The 19,816-nt window shown below is 27.8% G+C and overlaps 1 protein-coding gene across 1 annotated transcript; it reads right to left on the bottom strand.

Moving 5' to 3' along the window:
- Positions 1-2,779: 2,779 nt before the first annotated feature.
- LOC113551133 (1,5-anhydro-D-fructose reductase-like) lies at positions 2,780-13,034 on the bottom strand. Its single transcript, XM_026953180.1, has 7 exons — positions 12,843-13,034; positions 4,595-4,762; positions 4,275-4,460; positions 3,859-4,103; positions 3,571-3,730; positions 3,306-3,403; positions 2,780-2,980 (listed from the first exon to the last, which is right to left on the bottom strand). Exons 1-7 carry the CDS (start codon positions 12,903-12,905, stop codon positions 2,938-2,940), a joined length of 963 nt encoding a protein of 320 aa, XP_026808981.1. The 5' UTR covers positions 12,906-13,034; the 3' UTR covers positions 2,780-2,937.
- Positions 13,035-19,816: the final 6,782 nt, after the last annotated feature.

Genomic DNA, 19,816 nt, shown 5'->3' with positions numbered 1-19,816 from the left:
AATCGATAAATGTCCGAAATCGGGACATTTATCGACCACAGTCGGTAAAACCTTGGATTTACTGGTAAACCCTCGGTTTTACCGGCATTCGTACTTATACCGTAACATATAGACATTTTATAAAATAATTTCACGTTATTGATTACATATATCTTAAACGTCCTCGTGCTCTTATTGAACCATATAATATTACTCGTGAGATTAGGGTTCGGACACTTATAATTAATAATATAATGGTGTTATTTTAATCCCAAGCTGCTCTCATATTTGTATGAATCAATAAACTGAATTTTCTATTCCCGAAGGGTTGATGTGACGAGATTAAAATAGATACCTATCATAGTCCGCAGACTGACACTCTTTCATCAGAGAGTTAATGAAATCCTCCAAAGTTTCGGTCCATTATACTCGAAATATATATTTAATATTATGTGATGCATAATACAATATATATATATATATATATTCTATTTAAAACTATAAGACTATGACCGGGTCTCCTACATTATGGCTATTGTGTAACGTATTAGGTATTTTCTTATATGTATAATTTAATAATTAATAAGTAAAAATGAGTATGACGTTATTAGAAGAATTAAATTATTATTTTAAAAACTTACCGTCTATAAATTTACCATTATGTTCAACGGTAAAATAATATTTTACCATGGCAACGTGTGACGTAGAAACCCTTATTTTATAGTATTTTATATTTTTTAAGTGGCTTACAGGTTAATTTTCGCAATTTACCACGAAACTACTATTTAAATTCAGTAAGGTATACTACCTTAATGAATAGAATACCTCTATTTACCTTCGAAAAAAATGCACTTCATTAATGTAAGTCCAAATATAAAACTTCGTTGTTTCACCCGTATTTGAATATTCTTTAGAGGACGCCACACCCGTATGTGCCGTGTCACTCGTGTCAGTTTTAGTCAGTTAAATATACCTACAACATAGAAAATTTTACGTTAAAAATAATCCATTTTATTCTATTATGACTATTGTGATTAGAATAAGAAAAAATTAACTGAAACATAAATTATTCAATTTAAAGGTAAGATTATATATTAACCTGCAAGGAATATATTATTATAGTACGTTTTTATTGATATTTTGATTTAAAATTTAAATACATTCGTAAGTATTTTAAAGCTATAATTTGTTTGTGTATTTTAAACCGATCACGATTTGCTTTAAAAATTAAATATCAATAAAATTTTCCAAGATTGTCTTGATAATGATATTACTTATAAATCATATAATAGGTCAAATCACTCCGATTTTAAAAATGACGGAGTAAAATGGATTATCGTGAACGTAAAACTTGCTATGGCCTATGTTGTACGTTCGTAAGACTTATGCAACTCACGCGGGCGTGGCGTCCTCTTAATACGTGTCGTAAACAGAGGAACAGTGTTTCGAACGCGGACACAATGGGCAATTGATTGCGTTCGCGAATAGCAACACAGAAATAGGTATATTGTTTTTCAGGAACCAAACGGCCCGTGTTGTACGGTGAACACGGGGCAAATGAAACGAAAAACGATTTTATCACAATATAATATGCGCCATGCTCTTTTTTAATTGCAGGTTGTTTATAACTGCAGTGTAAATGTGAACTATCTCGTACAGAACTTGACCGTTCGATGTCGAATCGGTGCGGTATTCGGTGCTTTATACAGCGTATCTCCAGTGTCCAGTGGACGCCGGTCAAAGAATCACATTCCGGCAGTGTTGTGTTCAGATTAAAATTGTCGACGTATAACACTTCAATGACGATCGTCAGGCAATATAAACAATATTGGATCTGATCGATTTTCTAAGAATATGACAAACGCAGACGTGTACACGCATGAATATATTACGATGTTAGATACGTTTATATGTATCATTTATAGGCGTACGCAGACCTGTTTTTCCGGGTAGATGTGCCTTCTCTATCGCGTTATCTGAACGTTATTTTAAACGTACACAATTCCAGTAAAAAAATGTTCACAAATTGCTTATAAAATGTTTAATTTTAAGCGTGTTCAATGTTAAGACAAACAGTTACAATGATTTATATTTATCTCTGATATTTCCGGATATGCAACTCTGAGTACTCACCTAATGCGTACGCCTAAATTATATGTTTTATGCAATATGCATACATAATATAATACTTCATGTACGATATGCATAGATACATGTTATTATAAAAACACGGTATAATATTGAATGCACGACATGATACTTCCCGGTTTCTGTACGTAATTTACAAATCTGTTATGAGGTTTAGACACACAGCCTATACATTGTTATACTATATACGATTTAATGTATTGTTATGTTTATAACTATTATAATACCCAATATCGTATCATGTTAAAATTATGAACCTGGTAAACATCACACGGTATATAACAATTGATAGCTTTTATGAAAATCATTTAATATCGTATATATCAGACCCTAGGGGTATTAACCTAAATATATCTGGCTTGTTTGATACTTATCTTTTTTGTTCACGTAAATCGTCCAGACGGTAAGTAAAAATCAAGACATTTTATACTGAATGCAATAGCGTGTTTTAATAACTCTTAACTTATTGCTATTTTCACCGATTAAACTTAATATTGGTATGCGTTTATTCAAACGGTATATTTCTAATAATAATTTGTATAATAGTACGATTGTATTTTTAACGTGCATATATGTATAGGGCTATTTTATAACACGACAAGACGACGAAATCTTTTCAGTGTTCGGTACAAATACTACAAAAACGAATCGATTGACGTGAACCCTAGCACTGTAATAGCAATAGCCAATAGGCTTATAATAAATATTTAAATAATCGTTTATCATCAAATGCTGTTTTATATAGTTTGAATTTGGTTCGTTCGCGTGTAATAGTGGTCTGTCGCATTTGTAGTAGAATTAATTTCGAGTTCAAACGATCTTTTCGAAAGGATATTCTGGATGGTCTGCGATTCTGGAAAAATAAAACCATGACCGAATATTATATTATGTTTGACTATAGCAAATCAAAATATAGATGTTAAAGTCACTAAATTTTAAAAGGTATAAACCGTGCGTTTAATATATACTATGTGCATGTAAACTGAACGATCTATTGAAATAATATCGCAAAAGTATATTAAAATCAGATGATACATATATTGGACCCATCGGCGTAGAATAAATTGTTTTCAAACAACGTGACGTCCCATAAACTTTGTTTACAAATATTATGACAAGTTTAAAGTGCACCATCTGGTTTTATGAAATTTAATCTATGATAATAAAATATAACTTACCCAGCGAAGAATAAAAGTCGTATAATGCGGCCTCCTTCTCCTGCATCCTGACCAATCATAGCCTCCATGTCTTGCTCGTCCAATTCAAAATCGAAAATCTATCGGCAAAACGAAATTTTTTACAACGACTAGTATGATTTATATTATTAATTATTATTAATACAATTTGTTTAATAATAAATGTAAATATTAATATCATAAAAATGTCATATTTACTTTTAATAATTATTAAAAATACAATATATTTTATTAGAAAAATATGTACCTCTATATTTAACGCTAACCGCTGTGGATTCGTACTTTTTGGTATGACCACGATGCCCTTCTGAACAATAAACCGCAACAACACTTGGGCCGGAGTCTTACCGTGTTTTTCCGCAATGCTCAATACCACGTCGTTTTCCATCATTTCCGGTAAATCCTTGCTAAAATAATACATACAAGCTTATAATAGATAATAATAGAATTGTTATCGCATTCTTTAATGAAGTCAATCAATAATATTTTTATTATTTTGTTGTCATTATGTTGTGTAAAAATATAATATTATTACGTCCAATTCAACCCCATGACTTCTCGGCCGCCTTTCGCACCCAAACACGAATACGCGGTCACAACGATATCGTTGCTTTTGCAATATTCTACGAGTTCAGGTTGTTGAAGGTATAGGTGATTCTCTATTTGCAAGTTGTCGGGCTTGATCTTACAGTTGTCTAGCACCCTCTGTATCTGTTGAATGTTGAAGTTCGACAAGCCGATCGCCTTTGCTCGGCCGTCAGTTACCTGTTTCTCCATCATCTGCAATATATAAATAAGTGTATCAAGCTCGATCGTCGCATTACAAATGAATCGTAATGGTGATTTCCACAAGTCGTTCGTGTAATAAATAGGTAATATACGCCAATTTTTAATACTACGAACGTATTACGAGTGACACATTTATTTAAATGGCTATGACGACGGCCTTACCTCCCAAATCGCCAAGTGATCAGTACTGGTATCGATTTTCATGTCGCTATAGGCAGGCGTTTCTCCCACGATCACGCTGAACGGAGTATGCACCAAGTACATGTCAATGTAGTCCAGCTGCAAGTCGTTGAGCGATTTTTTTAAGCACTCCTCCAGGTCCTCAGGCCGATTTTTGAAAGGGGGGAGCTGCAAAGTTATCAATTTTGTGTTTAGGTGGTAGTTATGTAATTTATTTCTCATGGTGATTGAATCTTGACATTCACAACACCATGAATTCGAATCGCAGTTATAAAGACAGGTGAGCATATTGTAATAGGTACCTTGGTGACGATAAACAACTCTTCTCTAGTCACTTTACCAGATGTGATCCATTCGTTCAAAACTTTTCCTATGACGTGTTCGTTCTCGTAAGCCGTAGCCGTGTCGATGTGTCTGTATCCACACGTTAGGGCTTCATTCAAGGCCGATTCCAAAACATTGTCCACGGCCTACAATAATAAAAAATTGCATTAGTTTTATTAAACGACAATTGAACCGATATCAAGGCTGATTGTATAATATATGCGTAAAAATACGCAGTGCAGTAACACGAAAACTATATCTATTTTGTTTCATACTTAATTATCTTATTTTATGTACAGTGGTATAATATAATGTGTACAATATTACTATCCGAGTGATTATTAACAGGAATAAATATTACATTTTGTGGGTGCACAACAAACATTCGGCGGTTGTTAATGCTGCGTTAATGTTTTATCGACTAATGCCGAAATGCAAATTAAAGCAAAATAATATTTATATTATACATACATATACATACTCTAATATATTATTATTATTATATATTTTATAAACGAGTACATAATATTAAATACGCAACAACAGTAGTTGATAAAAGGAAGGGCGATATACCTCTCCTTAGGCTATTTTTTATAATAGATTGTTCCTTGTGTGTTTTTTCATTTGGTGTGTATATTCCACACAAGTTATTTTAATAAGTCTTGTAGTTTCATAATTTTGAAAAATTACCCCTCCCCTACATCACTTTAAACACTTTTGGATTTACTACTAAAGTAGTTTTAATGGAGTAATGGAGTATTCTCATTTATTAGCGCCTGATGGTCAGCTACGACGTATAAGCTATAATTGTCATACAATACACTGCAGGAATGCACAACCTGGTACTTATTGACACATCTATTTGGTATGGGGAAACCAATTTGTGGAAAGATACATTGTTATACGCGCATTGATATATTATTGCACATGTCATATTATAATGGGCGGTTGGGCTAAATAATAAATACAGTACGGTCGTAGGTATACTCGTTTACATGTACTCCACAGTTGCTGCATGTTGGGTAATGTGAAACAAACGGTCGATTTAGTTTAAAATTGATGGTTTCATAATATACATAATAAATATATAATATATAAGCAATTTCGAATTACACACTTATTAAAATGTCTGACGTTTTAACGCGTACAATGTCGTCCCAATCATCCGACGGCATTTACACGTCCGCACACCGAGACGATTACAAGATCAATTTTTCTATACCTACAATTGGCACCCCGTAAGAACAATGAAGTAATTAAGTATTAAAAATGTAATGTTTTACTGTAGGTTCTTAACAATAAATTAGAGATGAAAAATAAATTACAATTAGGTACAATTTATGTGTATAAAAAATATTGATCTAAAACTAAAAATATCCAATAACGATTTTATACTCGACTATACAGTTATAATATTATGAAGTATTGTTTGTTTTAAATACTTGTTTGAACTGTAATAGTTATTAACTGAATGTTCTAAAATAAAAAAATAAAGAAATACTTATTTGAAATCATGACGATGTATTGATTCTACAAGTGTTTTGTTAAAAATAGTTATGTTTGATAAAATTACGTTATAAAAATTTAAAAAAATATTCAACATTATAATCGATATTTAAAAATCAAAGTTTTTAAAATTCTGAAAACAAAATTGAACTAATATAATTGAAACGAGAATACAGGTGATAACGTTGTTTATAAATGTTTTTAAAAAATAAAAATAAAATTAACAATAATTTAAACATTAATAGCCCATCAGAGGTTAGTTTAATTGAATGTTAAAATGTTCATTAATGGAAGATTAAAAACATATAGATCAGTGGTTCCTACCGAAGGATCTAGCGGATGCTGTATTGCTGTAGCGGATGTACATTGTAGATAATCAATAATATGATACGCAGAAAGTATTAGCTTACCTATATATTTTTACTACAAAAGTCAAGTTCTACAGTTTCAGATCATTATTTCTGATCATATCCATTTAATAATTAATAAAATGTTTAGGTAATATTTACCTATACCAAAATTAGCTCTCCAGTGAGTGGTTAAGTATTAAGTGTGACAAAAAATTGTTTTTTTAATTTGATTGACAAGCGAAATGCAATATATTTCACAAATTCACAACACACGATTTTTGTTTTTAACAATGCATTATTTTACATCATTGTTTCTCAACCTTTAGTCTCGTCTCTCCCCCTCAAAAAAGGTATAAAATATGGTCAATCACTTCGCGACCCCTATCTATTTATTAAGTATAAAATTGAACAATAAAAGTTTCATATAAGTGGGAAAACCATTATCGGTTTATTTTGTAAATCGGTGTTTTATTATTTTTGACTTACATGACCCACCGGTTGAAAAACACATTGTTTTACATTATAGGTACCTAATATATAGTTGAACGTTATCATAAAGTTATTAGACACTGACAAAAAAATAGTACTTATCACCATAAAACATTGTCCACGAATACTAAAAGTATCATTTTAAACTGTAATTATTACGGTTTTATAATTTATTGATTTGAATAATAAATTATTTATTTTTTTGGAAAAAGTATCGACTAAATATTAAACATTTTATGAGATGATATGTTTGAAGTGTAAAACTATTTTAACGTTAATAAAGTATAACGAAATTCCAAGAAAATACCATAGTATATTATTATCCTCAATAATAATCTTGGTGATTGTAGTTTTCATTACTATAGAATAACCTTTAGATATTAAACATCCCTCAAAATGATGATAACTGGTAGTTTTGTTGCGATTCTGGAGTTTGAAAGACTTATTACTGCGTATCATTTGATGAATATCATGGTATATCACACGGCGTAAAGCTGTTTACTATTATTCTTAGTATTAATATATTTTCATTGAACACAAATTTAATTGGAAAGCAGATCTTACACGAGAGTTTGTCCCTTGTAGTGGGTGTAATCTATCACATAAATTGTGTTGGTGTATTAAATTTTAGAATGACGATAAATCTTCTTTTACAAAAAACCGATTCCGAATATACAGCTCATTTACGCTTTTTGGTACTTCGTTGTAGTTTTACATTGCAATTCTTACATAATATCATAATAAACTTGACAAAAACTGGAAAAGTGATTTCCTAGAAGTAAGAACGCCGACATGAATTGACTTCCGGTCATTGATAGACAAGAATAAATGATGTTATATCTGACGAACTGCATTATCTGCTCGTCAAAAGTTCCGCCAATATCAACTTCGCCAGTTTAAGTAGTCTAAGTACAACTTATCGATTCCTTTACCTATCAGTTTGTGGCCAATGGTCATCCTATTTTTTTCTTAACTTATATATTATTTACATTTGACTTAATTATGTAACTAATATTTTTGGAAATAATTCGGTTAGGTGGTGAAAACGATAGAGTGTTTTTAGACTACCTCTAATGACCGAATGATACTGGTGGAATCAATATTCCATTCCCCGAGTATAAAAAGGTCTGACAGAATCGATAAAACCCTGTCAAAGAGTTCACAGAAAGTGATAATACAATAATAATAAAATGAATGTTTATGAATTCCACTGATTTACAGGTAATCTATTTTAGGGTCTAATTTATAACATGTAAATATTTTTACATACAAAAATTAAAAGATAACATTAATTGAAATTCCACGGATATTATAAAAAAATAATATTCACATTTGTTAGCACAATTATATGTAAACGTGTATTATAAGTATCTACATAAAATAAAAATAAATAAATTAAAACTAAATTCCCTTATACACGATACAAATTTAAAATAATGTAAATAAATAAAATTGAATAAATAAAAAAATAAATTCGAATAAGTAAAATTTAATCATATAAATACGTAATAACAAATAATTAAAATAAAATTTATCAACAAGGTCGCTATGATAACGCAACTCTAATATAATGAATCGATTTCTACTGTTTCTAGGGACAACATAGATACTACTACTATAATGTAAATCAGTCAGAAAAAAATTTTTAATCAGTAAAAAAATATCTATGAAAATTTAGTATGACACGCTTTATATGTTTTATCAGTAAACAAAATGTTAATATTATAAAATATGTTTTAGATTTCAGATATTATGTATCAAATCTACACGATAATAATAATAAAAAAAATTTAAATATTTAAGAAATAATAAATTAATAGTGTATGACACTTAACGTATTGTTAAGCTTTAAATTAAGAAAGAATATGTATGTAATTTAAATTTAACTTCGTTTTAATTAATAATTTAAAAATGGAATAAGGCCAAAAAATTTCGGTTGATTTCACGTTTATTTTATAGATAAAAAATTAGTTCCAGTAGTTTTTACATGTTTTACAGGTTAAAAATTCATACTCATCAATAGAATTTGCGTTCAATTAATAATAAGAAATTAATACACAAGGTTAGAATTTTCAATCGCCCAAAAAAATACCTTTGTAAAGCATTGACCGGGCTGACACCACATACACCTTCATTTCTAACGTGCGTTTGAATTTTAAACAATAAAAATATAAACTATAAAGTAACAATATTTTAAAAATAATTATTAAATAACGCATATATAGTATATTAGCTAGGCAAATTTTGAAAATGTATAATACTCATAATTGATGAATAACAGCTACAATTCAAAACATAATTTCAACACACTTTGACGTATTGTAGTCGTGAGGGTGAATCTGTAGGTACGTCACAACCGTTTTATGACAATAGATTAAAAAAAAACCGTTAAAAGTAATTTTTTTCTCCCAATCCATTGATTATGTTTTCCGATGAATAAAAATGTACTCCGATTGTATTATTGTTGTACACGCGTAAGTCTAATTCACATCTATACACTTGTATGCCTATACTGTGAGTGAGGGTTTACAGTATATAATATGCTTAATGTCTGCATCATCATTATTCGCATTGTCAATAAATGAAACGCGATATCCTTAGACTATCAACCTAATTATTGTAATTTATTGTACAGATAATATTATGTCGAGGTCATATTTATCTTACATATATTTATGATTTTTATATTTTTTTTATTTGATTGTCAAGGTTTGATATTTATTTGGCACGTACGTATGTTCTTACACGGGCTTATACATTATAAGTAATGTTTAAAAACTATTTAAAACATTTTTTTTTTTTAACTTTTTAACAGTACAAAGTAAAAATAATTTTATTACACTATATCTGCTTTGATATAGATGGGGTATTTAATTTTTTGTTTCTGTTCAATTTTTAAGGTTAAGTTAGACATTACTACTTACACACGAGTAAACGCACACCAAAATCACCTAATAGCGAATGTAACATTTCCAATATAATAATATATTGCCATACCTAATGAGTTAATTAACACATGTTGGAATGTGAAGCCGCTTAATCTAAATGTGAATGTCGTTGAATTATTTAAACGAAATAATTATTTACGTAGACAAGAAAAATATTATAAATGTATTATATATTGTACGGGAATAAAAGAAAAAAATTAAATTTTTGAGTAAATAATATAGTAAAATCAACTAATTCCTAAGACTTGATGTTTATCAAATATAAAAATAAATATATACATAGTATACACTATTAAACAAATTAAAGACTCCTGTCTGTAGAAGTAGTGATAGTACCTACGATTGAAAATATAATACTATAACTATAATGGTACTATAATAGAATACTATAATGATTGGTATAGTCTATAACTAAATTTAGAAACTATTAGTTATGTATACAGGTTCAGCAATGTATGATTAGACATGTATACGTAATATACTATCATAATATATTATTATGGAAGACGTCAAGACACATTAATAATAACTATTTTACATATTAGTGTCCATCCCAATATTTAGTCATCGAAGTAAATGGTTAGTTAATAAAGAAAATGGCTTATACCTATGTTTTATTAATAAGTGTAATACGTTTATTTATTAATAACCATTTTAAATAATTCCAAAGTATAACTTTCTCTGTCAATGATGAAATATTTATACATTATACTAAATTATCATGATGACTGCCCAAAAATGTAAACGTTTTAGCAAATACAAATAATTGCTTCGATATCAAATTAATAATATGATGATTCTTATATATTTTATTTCGATAGGAATTTTCACATCTTAAATAAATAATAATATATATTATGTTCCCTATCAGTAATAATTATTATACAAACAGCATGAAGATAAAACATTTTAAGAATGATTAGTTTTGAAACAAGTCCTCACTTTGTCCCAAATTTTTTTCCACATTACCAACCAAGTTATACTACAAACGTTTCCTTGGTTATGTTACATTATTTAGTTTTAATTTTAAAAAACATGTGGCTCATAGTGTGAAGTCACTTCAGACTACCATGTCCATTAGTAAGATAATTGTGTGTAAAATGTCGAACATCTCGTCGTTAACTAAATAATAAAATAAATAAGTTTATAACAGTGTTCTTATTGATAAGCTAGGAAAATAGATTTTTTTTTATTTTTGAACTGCTTGACTTAGGATTTATTATTTTTACAAATACTTTAATAATTTTGGTACGTTTAATTTAAATTCATTGTTATTATTGATTATTTTTTTTTTTTACAACCATATCAATCAATTTTTCTAGAAATTGGATTGTTGGAATAAGTAAGTGTAGTGATTTTCCGTTACCTAGAGCTGCTGATGCACAGTTAGAACAGGCGACGCGCAAAGGTGCTTTATAACATTCAACCATAATGGCATAATGTCACTGAATCCAATCACGTTACTCGTGATAGTCAATTATATACAATAAGAAAATGTCTAATATACCAAGTCAATAATATACATTAAAACGAATATTACAATTATTTTCTAAAATGATTCGTCTTTAAGGTTATTGCCTGGTACTTTTTAATTAATTATTAAATATATTCTATAATATACTAATCATTATACTTCTACTAATTATATGGCATACTAATTATACGTCTACGTTTTTACTAAGTTTTTAGCTAGGCATGGCGTGTAGGTAGCATATTAGATGGATGTGGTGATGTCATTAAATTTTAAAATGAATACACTGAGTTTTACCTACGAGTGTAGTATGTAGTTTTATGTAAAATCATTATTTGAGATTTTTATTCTTCAACTCTTAGTACATAATGCGATTAATAACTTAGAAACTGTTCGTTTGAAAATGTAGTTAGATAAGTACATCAAATCTTTCAAAAATGTCATCCATTTAGTAATTTACAGTAAAAAGATCTTTTAAATACCTATATCTTTGAAATAACGAAGTTTGTAACTTTATGACACTATAAATGGTAATAATGATATTAAAATCTAAGTATCTGAAAATATCGTCATTATGGTATACTTAAAAATTACTCTAACTAGATTTTAAATAAAGGAGTTACCATAAGGTAAGACTCCAGAATGAGTATGCATGGTGAATCACCTTATACGTGTATAATATAATATATGGTATTTACTACAGCAATATTATTTCTATTACAATGAGAATAGTGGTTTACTCGATTGTACAGTGTATGTTTTTATATCGTTTTTTGAGTTGTACCTACATTTTGGTCATCACTACGTTCCATCTGAGTTTGTTATAATAATAATTATATTAATAACAATAATCATGAAATATTATTGTTGTCGAATCAGAGTGTCATCATACACCGGATGAAATGCATTGAAACAATACAAACATAATATATAACGTAAAATTACTATGGATAATTTTAATATAAATACTTATATAGTTATACTTATATATTTATATAGTTGAATATAATTTTTAAATTTTTAAATTGGTTATATTAATACGACTAACAATCAAGGCTGGGCTTTAAAAATTTAATATGAGTCGAGTTAAGATAATTATAACTTAACGATATACTTTTAATTGAACCCAAGCTAAGTCAACTCATATACCTATATTTTAATGTACATTTAGTATTTGAACCACATATATGGTTATTGGTTACATAGTGGTATGACTTCTCGCAGTCCACTATAATAGGAAAAATCTCTCGCGAAAAGAAAAGGTATTCAAATCGATGTAAACAAAAAACTTTTTAAATTGTATTTTAATTAAACGGAGTTATTTAAAAAATGCAATTAACTGCAGTAATAAACTTTAAGATCTCGTCAAAATTGTTATTTATTCGCCCGGCCTTGATATGCGAGTACAATGTGTACCTATAGGCATAGTATTATAATGTTTTATTCCGCTAGTAGCACTTACCTGCCATGTACCGTAGCCGACCATCGGCATGTTTCCACCGGAACTCAATTTCAGGTACTTCATTGCGTGGTAGTCTTGTACCTCTAAAAATAATATGATATTAGGACAAAATGTATTGTGTGCTAGCGGACGGACCGGCGACGAGTGACGACTGCGGCTAAGTGTGGGCACCTGCCGATTACTACGGCAGCGGTCCACTCGACGTTGTTTATGGTATGCGTGCCGTCTCGGGAGGCTTCTGATATAATATAGAGGTAGGAATAGATATAGGTATTGTATCGTACACAATATTATAATAAAAATAATAATATCAGCGAAGTACGAACGACTACAATTCGAAGACCGTGGAGCGCGACGTGGAGCGTTCTTCACTGCACAGTTACTACACTGTAGGTTATTATTATACCTGTTCAACATAATACCTAGTTGACAATGTAAATAATTGTAATAATAAATAATTTTATATTGTATTTTATTGTTAAAAATGACTGATCACACTGACGTGTGGATTTAGTACATAGTAATATTATACCTATAACTTATAAGTTTATGTTACTTATATATTATGAACTTGAATTGGTTAAAAACGAACAGGTATTGTTATGACTTTATGAATGATACCGATAACGGATCTGAAAATACTTTGAAGTAGAGTTTTCTTCAGTCTTTGTAGATACCTATTATATATGTTAGACCGATCTTTTTTTTTAAAAATAAAAACGTTCGGCTGATTATAGTTACAAAATTAATATGAAATGGTAATATTCTATACAATAGTCAATCTAAAATTTAAATAAATAATTTTAAAATACAGGCAATATTGATTACATTTCACTTGAACTATCAAAATAAGCGTATTTGTATACAATTTCGAGTATATTACAATTAATGTTATATTAATTTTATGTAGGTACTTTTTTTCTAATTCTTTAAAAAGATAAATTGGAAATAGGTAATATATCGTATTAAATACAACTTTAATTTTATGTTTCTAAGGACTGAAACTAAGAGTTTTTAAAGATTTTTTTATAAATTTACATTAGAAATTTCTAATGTTAAAAGATAACTTTTTTAAATTTATTTATTTATTTATTGAAATATTATGTGGATCTTGACCCATTTACATAAATTAATTTAATTAATACATTTTACATTATAATTATTTAACTATCAAGTAAGTCAAACCATGATTAAAAAGTTGAACAAACTATACAAATGCATTGTAATAATCAATCACTAGTTTGATATTTTATGTTTGAATACATTTTATAACGTTTCGTTAATATAATATTTATATTAGCAATAATACAATATATTATAATATGATAAAAATTATAGTACAATATATAATATACTATAATATTCATTACATGATGTATTTAAATTTTGTTATTTTATATAAACTTATTCAAATAGGTATGTTATAATATGTTATTATTTATACATTGATAATAATAATAGTCAGTAGGTATACTGTATAAAATAATAGTTTTTATGGGGTTTTATTAAAAACAAACGTTATGCAATGTATTAAAAATATTTGGAAGAGCTAAGGCCCCCAATTCCTTTTTAACTCGAGTTATGTCCTTCACACCATTATAATATTCATTGATCATTGAAATATACATGATGTCTATTATGTATATTATATGATATCATACTGTTCAGTTCTGTTACAATATTGTTTATTATGACAGTTTACTATCATGATTTTCGCGTGGCACAGTGTAACCATACTATGTAATATGTATACAGAGTGATTAAACAAGCATGTATAATTTCATTTTTTCTTGTTTTTGGAATTGCATAATTAAAGGATAAATGAGGGGTAAATATGATTATTGAATCTTTCTTTTTGAATATGTGTTTAACAAAATGTATATTCTTGTTCGTCAGCTGTTAAATTTCTACTAAAATATTTTTTTTATTTTTGGAATACTTATAAAAATACGTACTGGTGCATGAAACGTAGGTTTAGAACGATTACCAAATATTATAATGTTATTGCATGTTTAATTACTAATTAATAATTATTTTACAAAGATATGTTATTTTAACAAGAGTAAGAATTCGAAATTTATTCTCTACCCATACATTTTGCCCCTGTGTATAATATAAATTATAGCAAAATTATATGTTGAAGCCTAATATTATTGGTAAACAAGTATACATTTTACTAGTTATCCTCATACACTTCGTTGCCCGTACAAAATGCAGCCATGTTAAATTTGGTTGTCTAATACTATCATTTAGCGTAACGCGTATAGATAAACCATTTTATTTTTGTTCTCTGATTTGATGTATAGATCATATTTCCGACATAATATTAACATAACATAGCTATACCGCGATGCCCATGTACATTTTTTTGACCATTTTAACTCGGAATTTTTTAAAAATTATTTTTTGCTCAGTTGGCCGATGTTAAAATAAATATTTTTCGAAAAATATTTTTTAAAGTTTTTATCGATTTTTAATATTTCTTTGTAAACATTATTATTATTAGTTTTTATGGTCATGGGCATAGATGTATACATTTTTTTCTGAGCTTACGTGGGAGCAAGCAACATAATATAGTAGTTATATAGTAGTTATCCTCGTGCACTCCATTACCCATTAAAAGTGTGCATCTTATGTGGTTCAAACTTTGTTCAATTTGTTATTTATCATCGTCTTTCATAGATGACACGGCGTTCCTTCTATACCTTTAATTTTAAAAATGAATAACTTTATTGTTAATTAATTTATTGCACCGGAAGACGGAAATAAGCTTAAAACCTATTTCGTTCAAGCATGTGGTGTTACAAAGTTTTAACTTGTTTCTAGTGTACAATTACTGACAAATCATTAATTTTTTTTAAAATTATTTTAAAGTTAACGAAAACAATTTTGTATTGTTATTATGAGAGAGTTAATGCTTTTAAACGATTACTATATCAATATTGAACATTATTTTAAGCAGTTTTTATTTTGAAAGACATTTAAAAAAAATGATATTGTGAGTCGAGTAGGTATAGTGGTGAATTACTAACATAATATATTTATGATCGTAAAAAATATCTAAATTTAAAAAAATAATAACTGGGTTAACAAAAATCGAAAACAACTTGAATAATAAATAATTCAACGATTATTGAATTTTAGTAGGTTGACATTATTTTTAAATATATCTACAATCTACATACATATTATGCTTATAAATATTTTTTTACAAATTAGCTTATTTTTCATTATAAAAATAGATAAAGTAATTAATCTTAAAATGTTAATTTACATAGTATTATATTGATTAAGTTAACCGAATAAGTCAAAGTCGTTTAAATAAATTAAAAACAATGCAACAATGAATGATTTATCGGGTCATTATAGAAACGTAATTTATTTCTACAAAAACGTAATAGTATTTTGGTATGGGCACCTATTATATACATAATACAATATTGTAAATTTAATTGCATTTTGAACAACGTTTTAACTGGGCTGCAACTTACACTAATTTATACAATTAACAGTATCTCAATATTTTATGTCTATTATTGTGACTTACGAATAGTCTTCTAAAAATGTTGTTTTTGTCTTAAACTAAGCTTATCTATTTACAATTATACACTAAAATATGCTAAACATGCTACGTTGCCTATAACTTGACTTTTAAATAAATAATAAGTTATAAATATTTTTTTTTATTTAAAATAATACACAGATAATAGATATGGTTATTTAAATGATGAAAAAAAAAAATTAATAAAATAGTATATAAAAAAATATGTAAAACATATTACTAATTAAAAATAAGTGCAGGTTTCAAAAACTATTAATTTAATAAGAACATGTTATACAAGCGATTGGGCTCTTAAATAAATTTGATTTTTATAGTAAGCTATTTATAATACATTGTTATAAATAGCTCTTTATCGATGACTATAACAATCATTATTTTATTATTAATTGTATTGGTCTAAATAAATATATATACTTGTACGTATCTGTGAGAAATCGGTCGTATTTATTTTAGAGTAATCGATTTTGCACCATTATGTGCAATCACATCGTACAAAGAAATAACAAAAAGACGATGGTACCGCCTATTGAATATAATATTGATAGCCATCATGTCAGTTGGGCTAGATTTAAACACACTTGAAAAATAAATCGTTATTAATTGTATTTCCCGCCATCCCGTTTTTTTTTTTTGAAAATTGAATATTTTCATTAATAATTTTTGCGTACTTTTAATAGGTATATTTTGGTAATAAAATATGTTTTAATGATTAAGAAAATATAATATTATTATTTAACTTATTATACAATGTGTTGAATAATATAAACCAAGACATCACATACAGTGGGGAGAAAATAAATTGTCTATAGTTCTGCATTGTTTACAACGAGTAAACCGGACTTCCTTGTCGACTCATTATGTTAATATGCAATTTTAAAATAATATGTTAATAACACGTGCAGTTTATTATGGATTTAGGTATGGTATAAGCATATTGCCTATACACCATAATAAAATATTGTGCAAATACCTGTAACATACAAATGCAGGGCAAGTGATCTGTGCATTAGCAAAATCAGATAATACTACGTAGTAACATGAAAATACTTTGTGCACAATCTAATGGTTTGCCATTTTTTTCAATTATGTCCTATATTGATGACTATTATATTTTCATCATCATTATTTTGGTTTATAATTGTGTCTATCATGTTTATTTAAAAACACCAAATCAAAAAAAAAAAAAAATTAATAAAAAAAAATGCATTTATTTTATTCAATACAAATTATTATTATTTTATCGTTTATTTTGCTTATCGTAGAGCATACAGGTAATTATAATTCTTATAGTGTCACTGTATTATCATCGATATCTTATTTCATAAAAATAGCAGTTAAGGAATTGTTAATATCAAGTACATAATTGTTGTAATCATTACATAAAAAGATATTATGTACAATAATGTAGGTAATGATTAACGTATAGGTACTTTTTTTATTTTAATAATACTACAGACAAGCTCTATACTATAAAATCTCTAAGTCTATAGTATAAAATACCACCTGTATGGTATATACAAATATATTAAGATATTAATCATTTTTACACAGACACATATTTACCAACAAACTACCTGCTAGTAACTAGGATTTCTCAACAGAAAGATATAGGCGATTTTTAAGTAATAAAAATATATAATTTACAGAAACAAGTCAACACTTTTTTTCTAATTTGGGTTTTTGTTCTGCTATATTTAACTTTCTGGAGCTTACTATATAATATTGTATGATTTAATTAATAGATACTCAATAATATGTTATTATGTATATTTTATTAATATGTACTATATTGTAAAAGTTGTATGGCGTTTAAAATAAAATAAAAAATACATAAAATTTAATTTATAATTAGAACTAATATCTAATAAAATATACGAATTTAGTTTTTATTGGAATTATAAACAAAACACCCTATATCATGTAGTGTATAAGTAATATGTTCTTACTGTATTTCAGCAGACGCTGATTATACATTTTTATAATACTATAGTACAGGGGTGGCCAACATGACAATGTACTCGAGCCACATATATTAATGCAATTATATCAAGAGCCAAATTATCTAATCTGTACTTTTATATCACGAAATGAATAACGATAGCTAACATCCGATAAACACATCAAATTACGAAATATAAAATTATAAAATAATAATAATAATAACAAAACATTCTTTTTTATAAATGTATGCGAATAAAAATAAAAATTTTGGTTTTTATAAACAAGATTGCGAGCCGCATACGTCGATGAAGAGAGCCGCAATTTGGCCCCTCCCCCTGCTATAGCATATATGTCTTGTGTAGTATAGTTGGTATGCACAGTTAGTCATTGATTTATATTATGCCTTATAACACTATCGTACATCGTTTAATTATACTTATTATTATATTATATGTGTTCTGTATATCTGTGTACTTCAACAGTTTTTTTTCCGTGATTCCAGAATACTCTTCTTTCAGTACCTAGTCCACACTTTGATACTTAAAATAAAATGTTTTAATAACGTTAAATTTGTTGAAATTGTTATAAAATAAATAAACAACTAATATGGTAATATTATAAAAATAAATTATATAATTTAATACGATTTAAAAGTCATAACGGATCATATTTGCAATAGATGGTTGTATTGTATACCATGGGTGTCATCGGATACGTTTGATAAGTGGACTTGACGAATCGTATTCTGAGTATTTTGAGACAAAATATAGCAGTGAAATTCAGGTGTATATATATTATATAATATAGTACCGTTTGTTTGCCGCTATGAACGTATCAAGAATGGATTTAGTCAAATGTAGCAAGATTTCAATTAATACTCGTTTTGTTATTGCTATCTGTCTTATCGAAATAAAAAGAAAACTATTTCCTTCAATGCCACAGTTTATAGTAAGATTTATTGTTTAAAAGTGTCGGCGGGATAGCGGTATCCACCACGCCAATTTGAATATCTGTAAATCTTTGTGAAAACTCTGTATACTATGCATGTATTGTATATTATATATAAATAGTTTAAATTGACTGTTCGGATTTGAGAAACGATTTCTAATTAATACAACACAAGACTCACTATATACCAATACAGTATTGGTAAATATATTGTGTATGATTATAAGCGTATTGTTCAAAAGTAATTAATGTTTTTATGTACTCAAGTAGGTATGCAGTATTATATACAACACGATATTACGGACTTTAATTACTTCACGAGTGTAACGCTTCCTTTCCGATCGTTATCCGGGGATCCTTTACGCCTTTACGGTATGCTGTTAAGTCGTCGTACGTATTCACAGCTTATATAATATATCTTCGTTAAATAATTGGATCAAATATCAAAGGAAAAACCTACTCAGAAAGGTATAAATTCTGTCTCAAAACTTAAACCATGTAATATACGGTTGGTTCCTATAGT

Source organism: Rhopalosiphum maidis, chromosome 2 (genome assembly GCF_003676215.2).
Source record: "Rhopalosiphum maidis isolate BTI-1 chromosome 2, ASM367621v3, whole genome shotgun sequence".
NCBI lineage: Eukaryota > Metazoa > Arthropoda > Insecta > Hemiptera > Aphididae > Rhopalosiphum > Rhopalosiphum maidis.
This window is presented reverse-complemented; position numbering and strand designations above follow the sequence as displayed.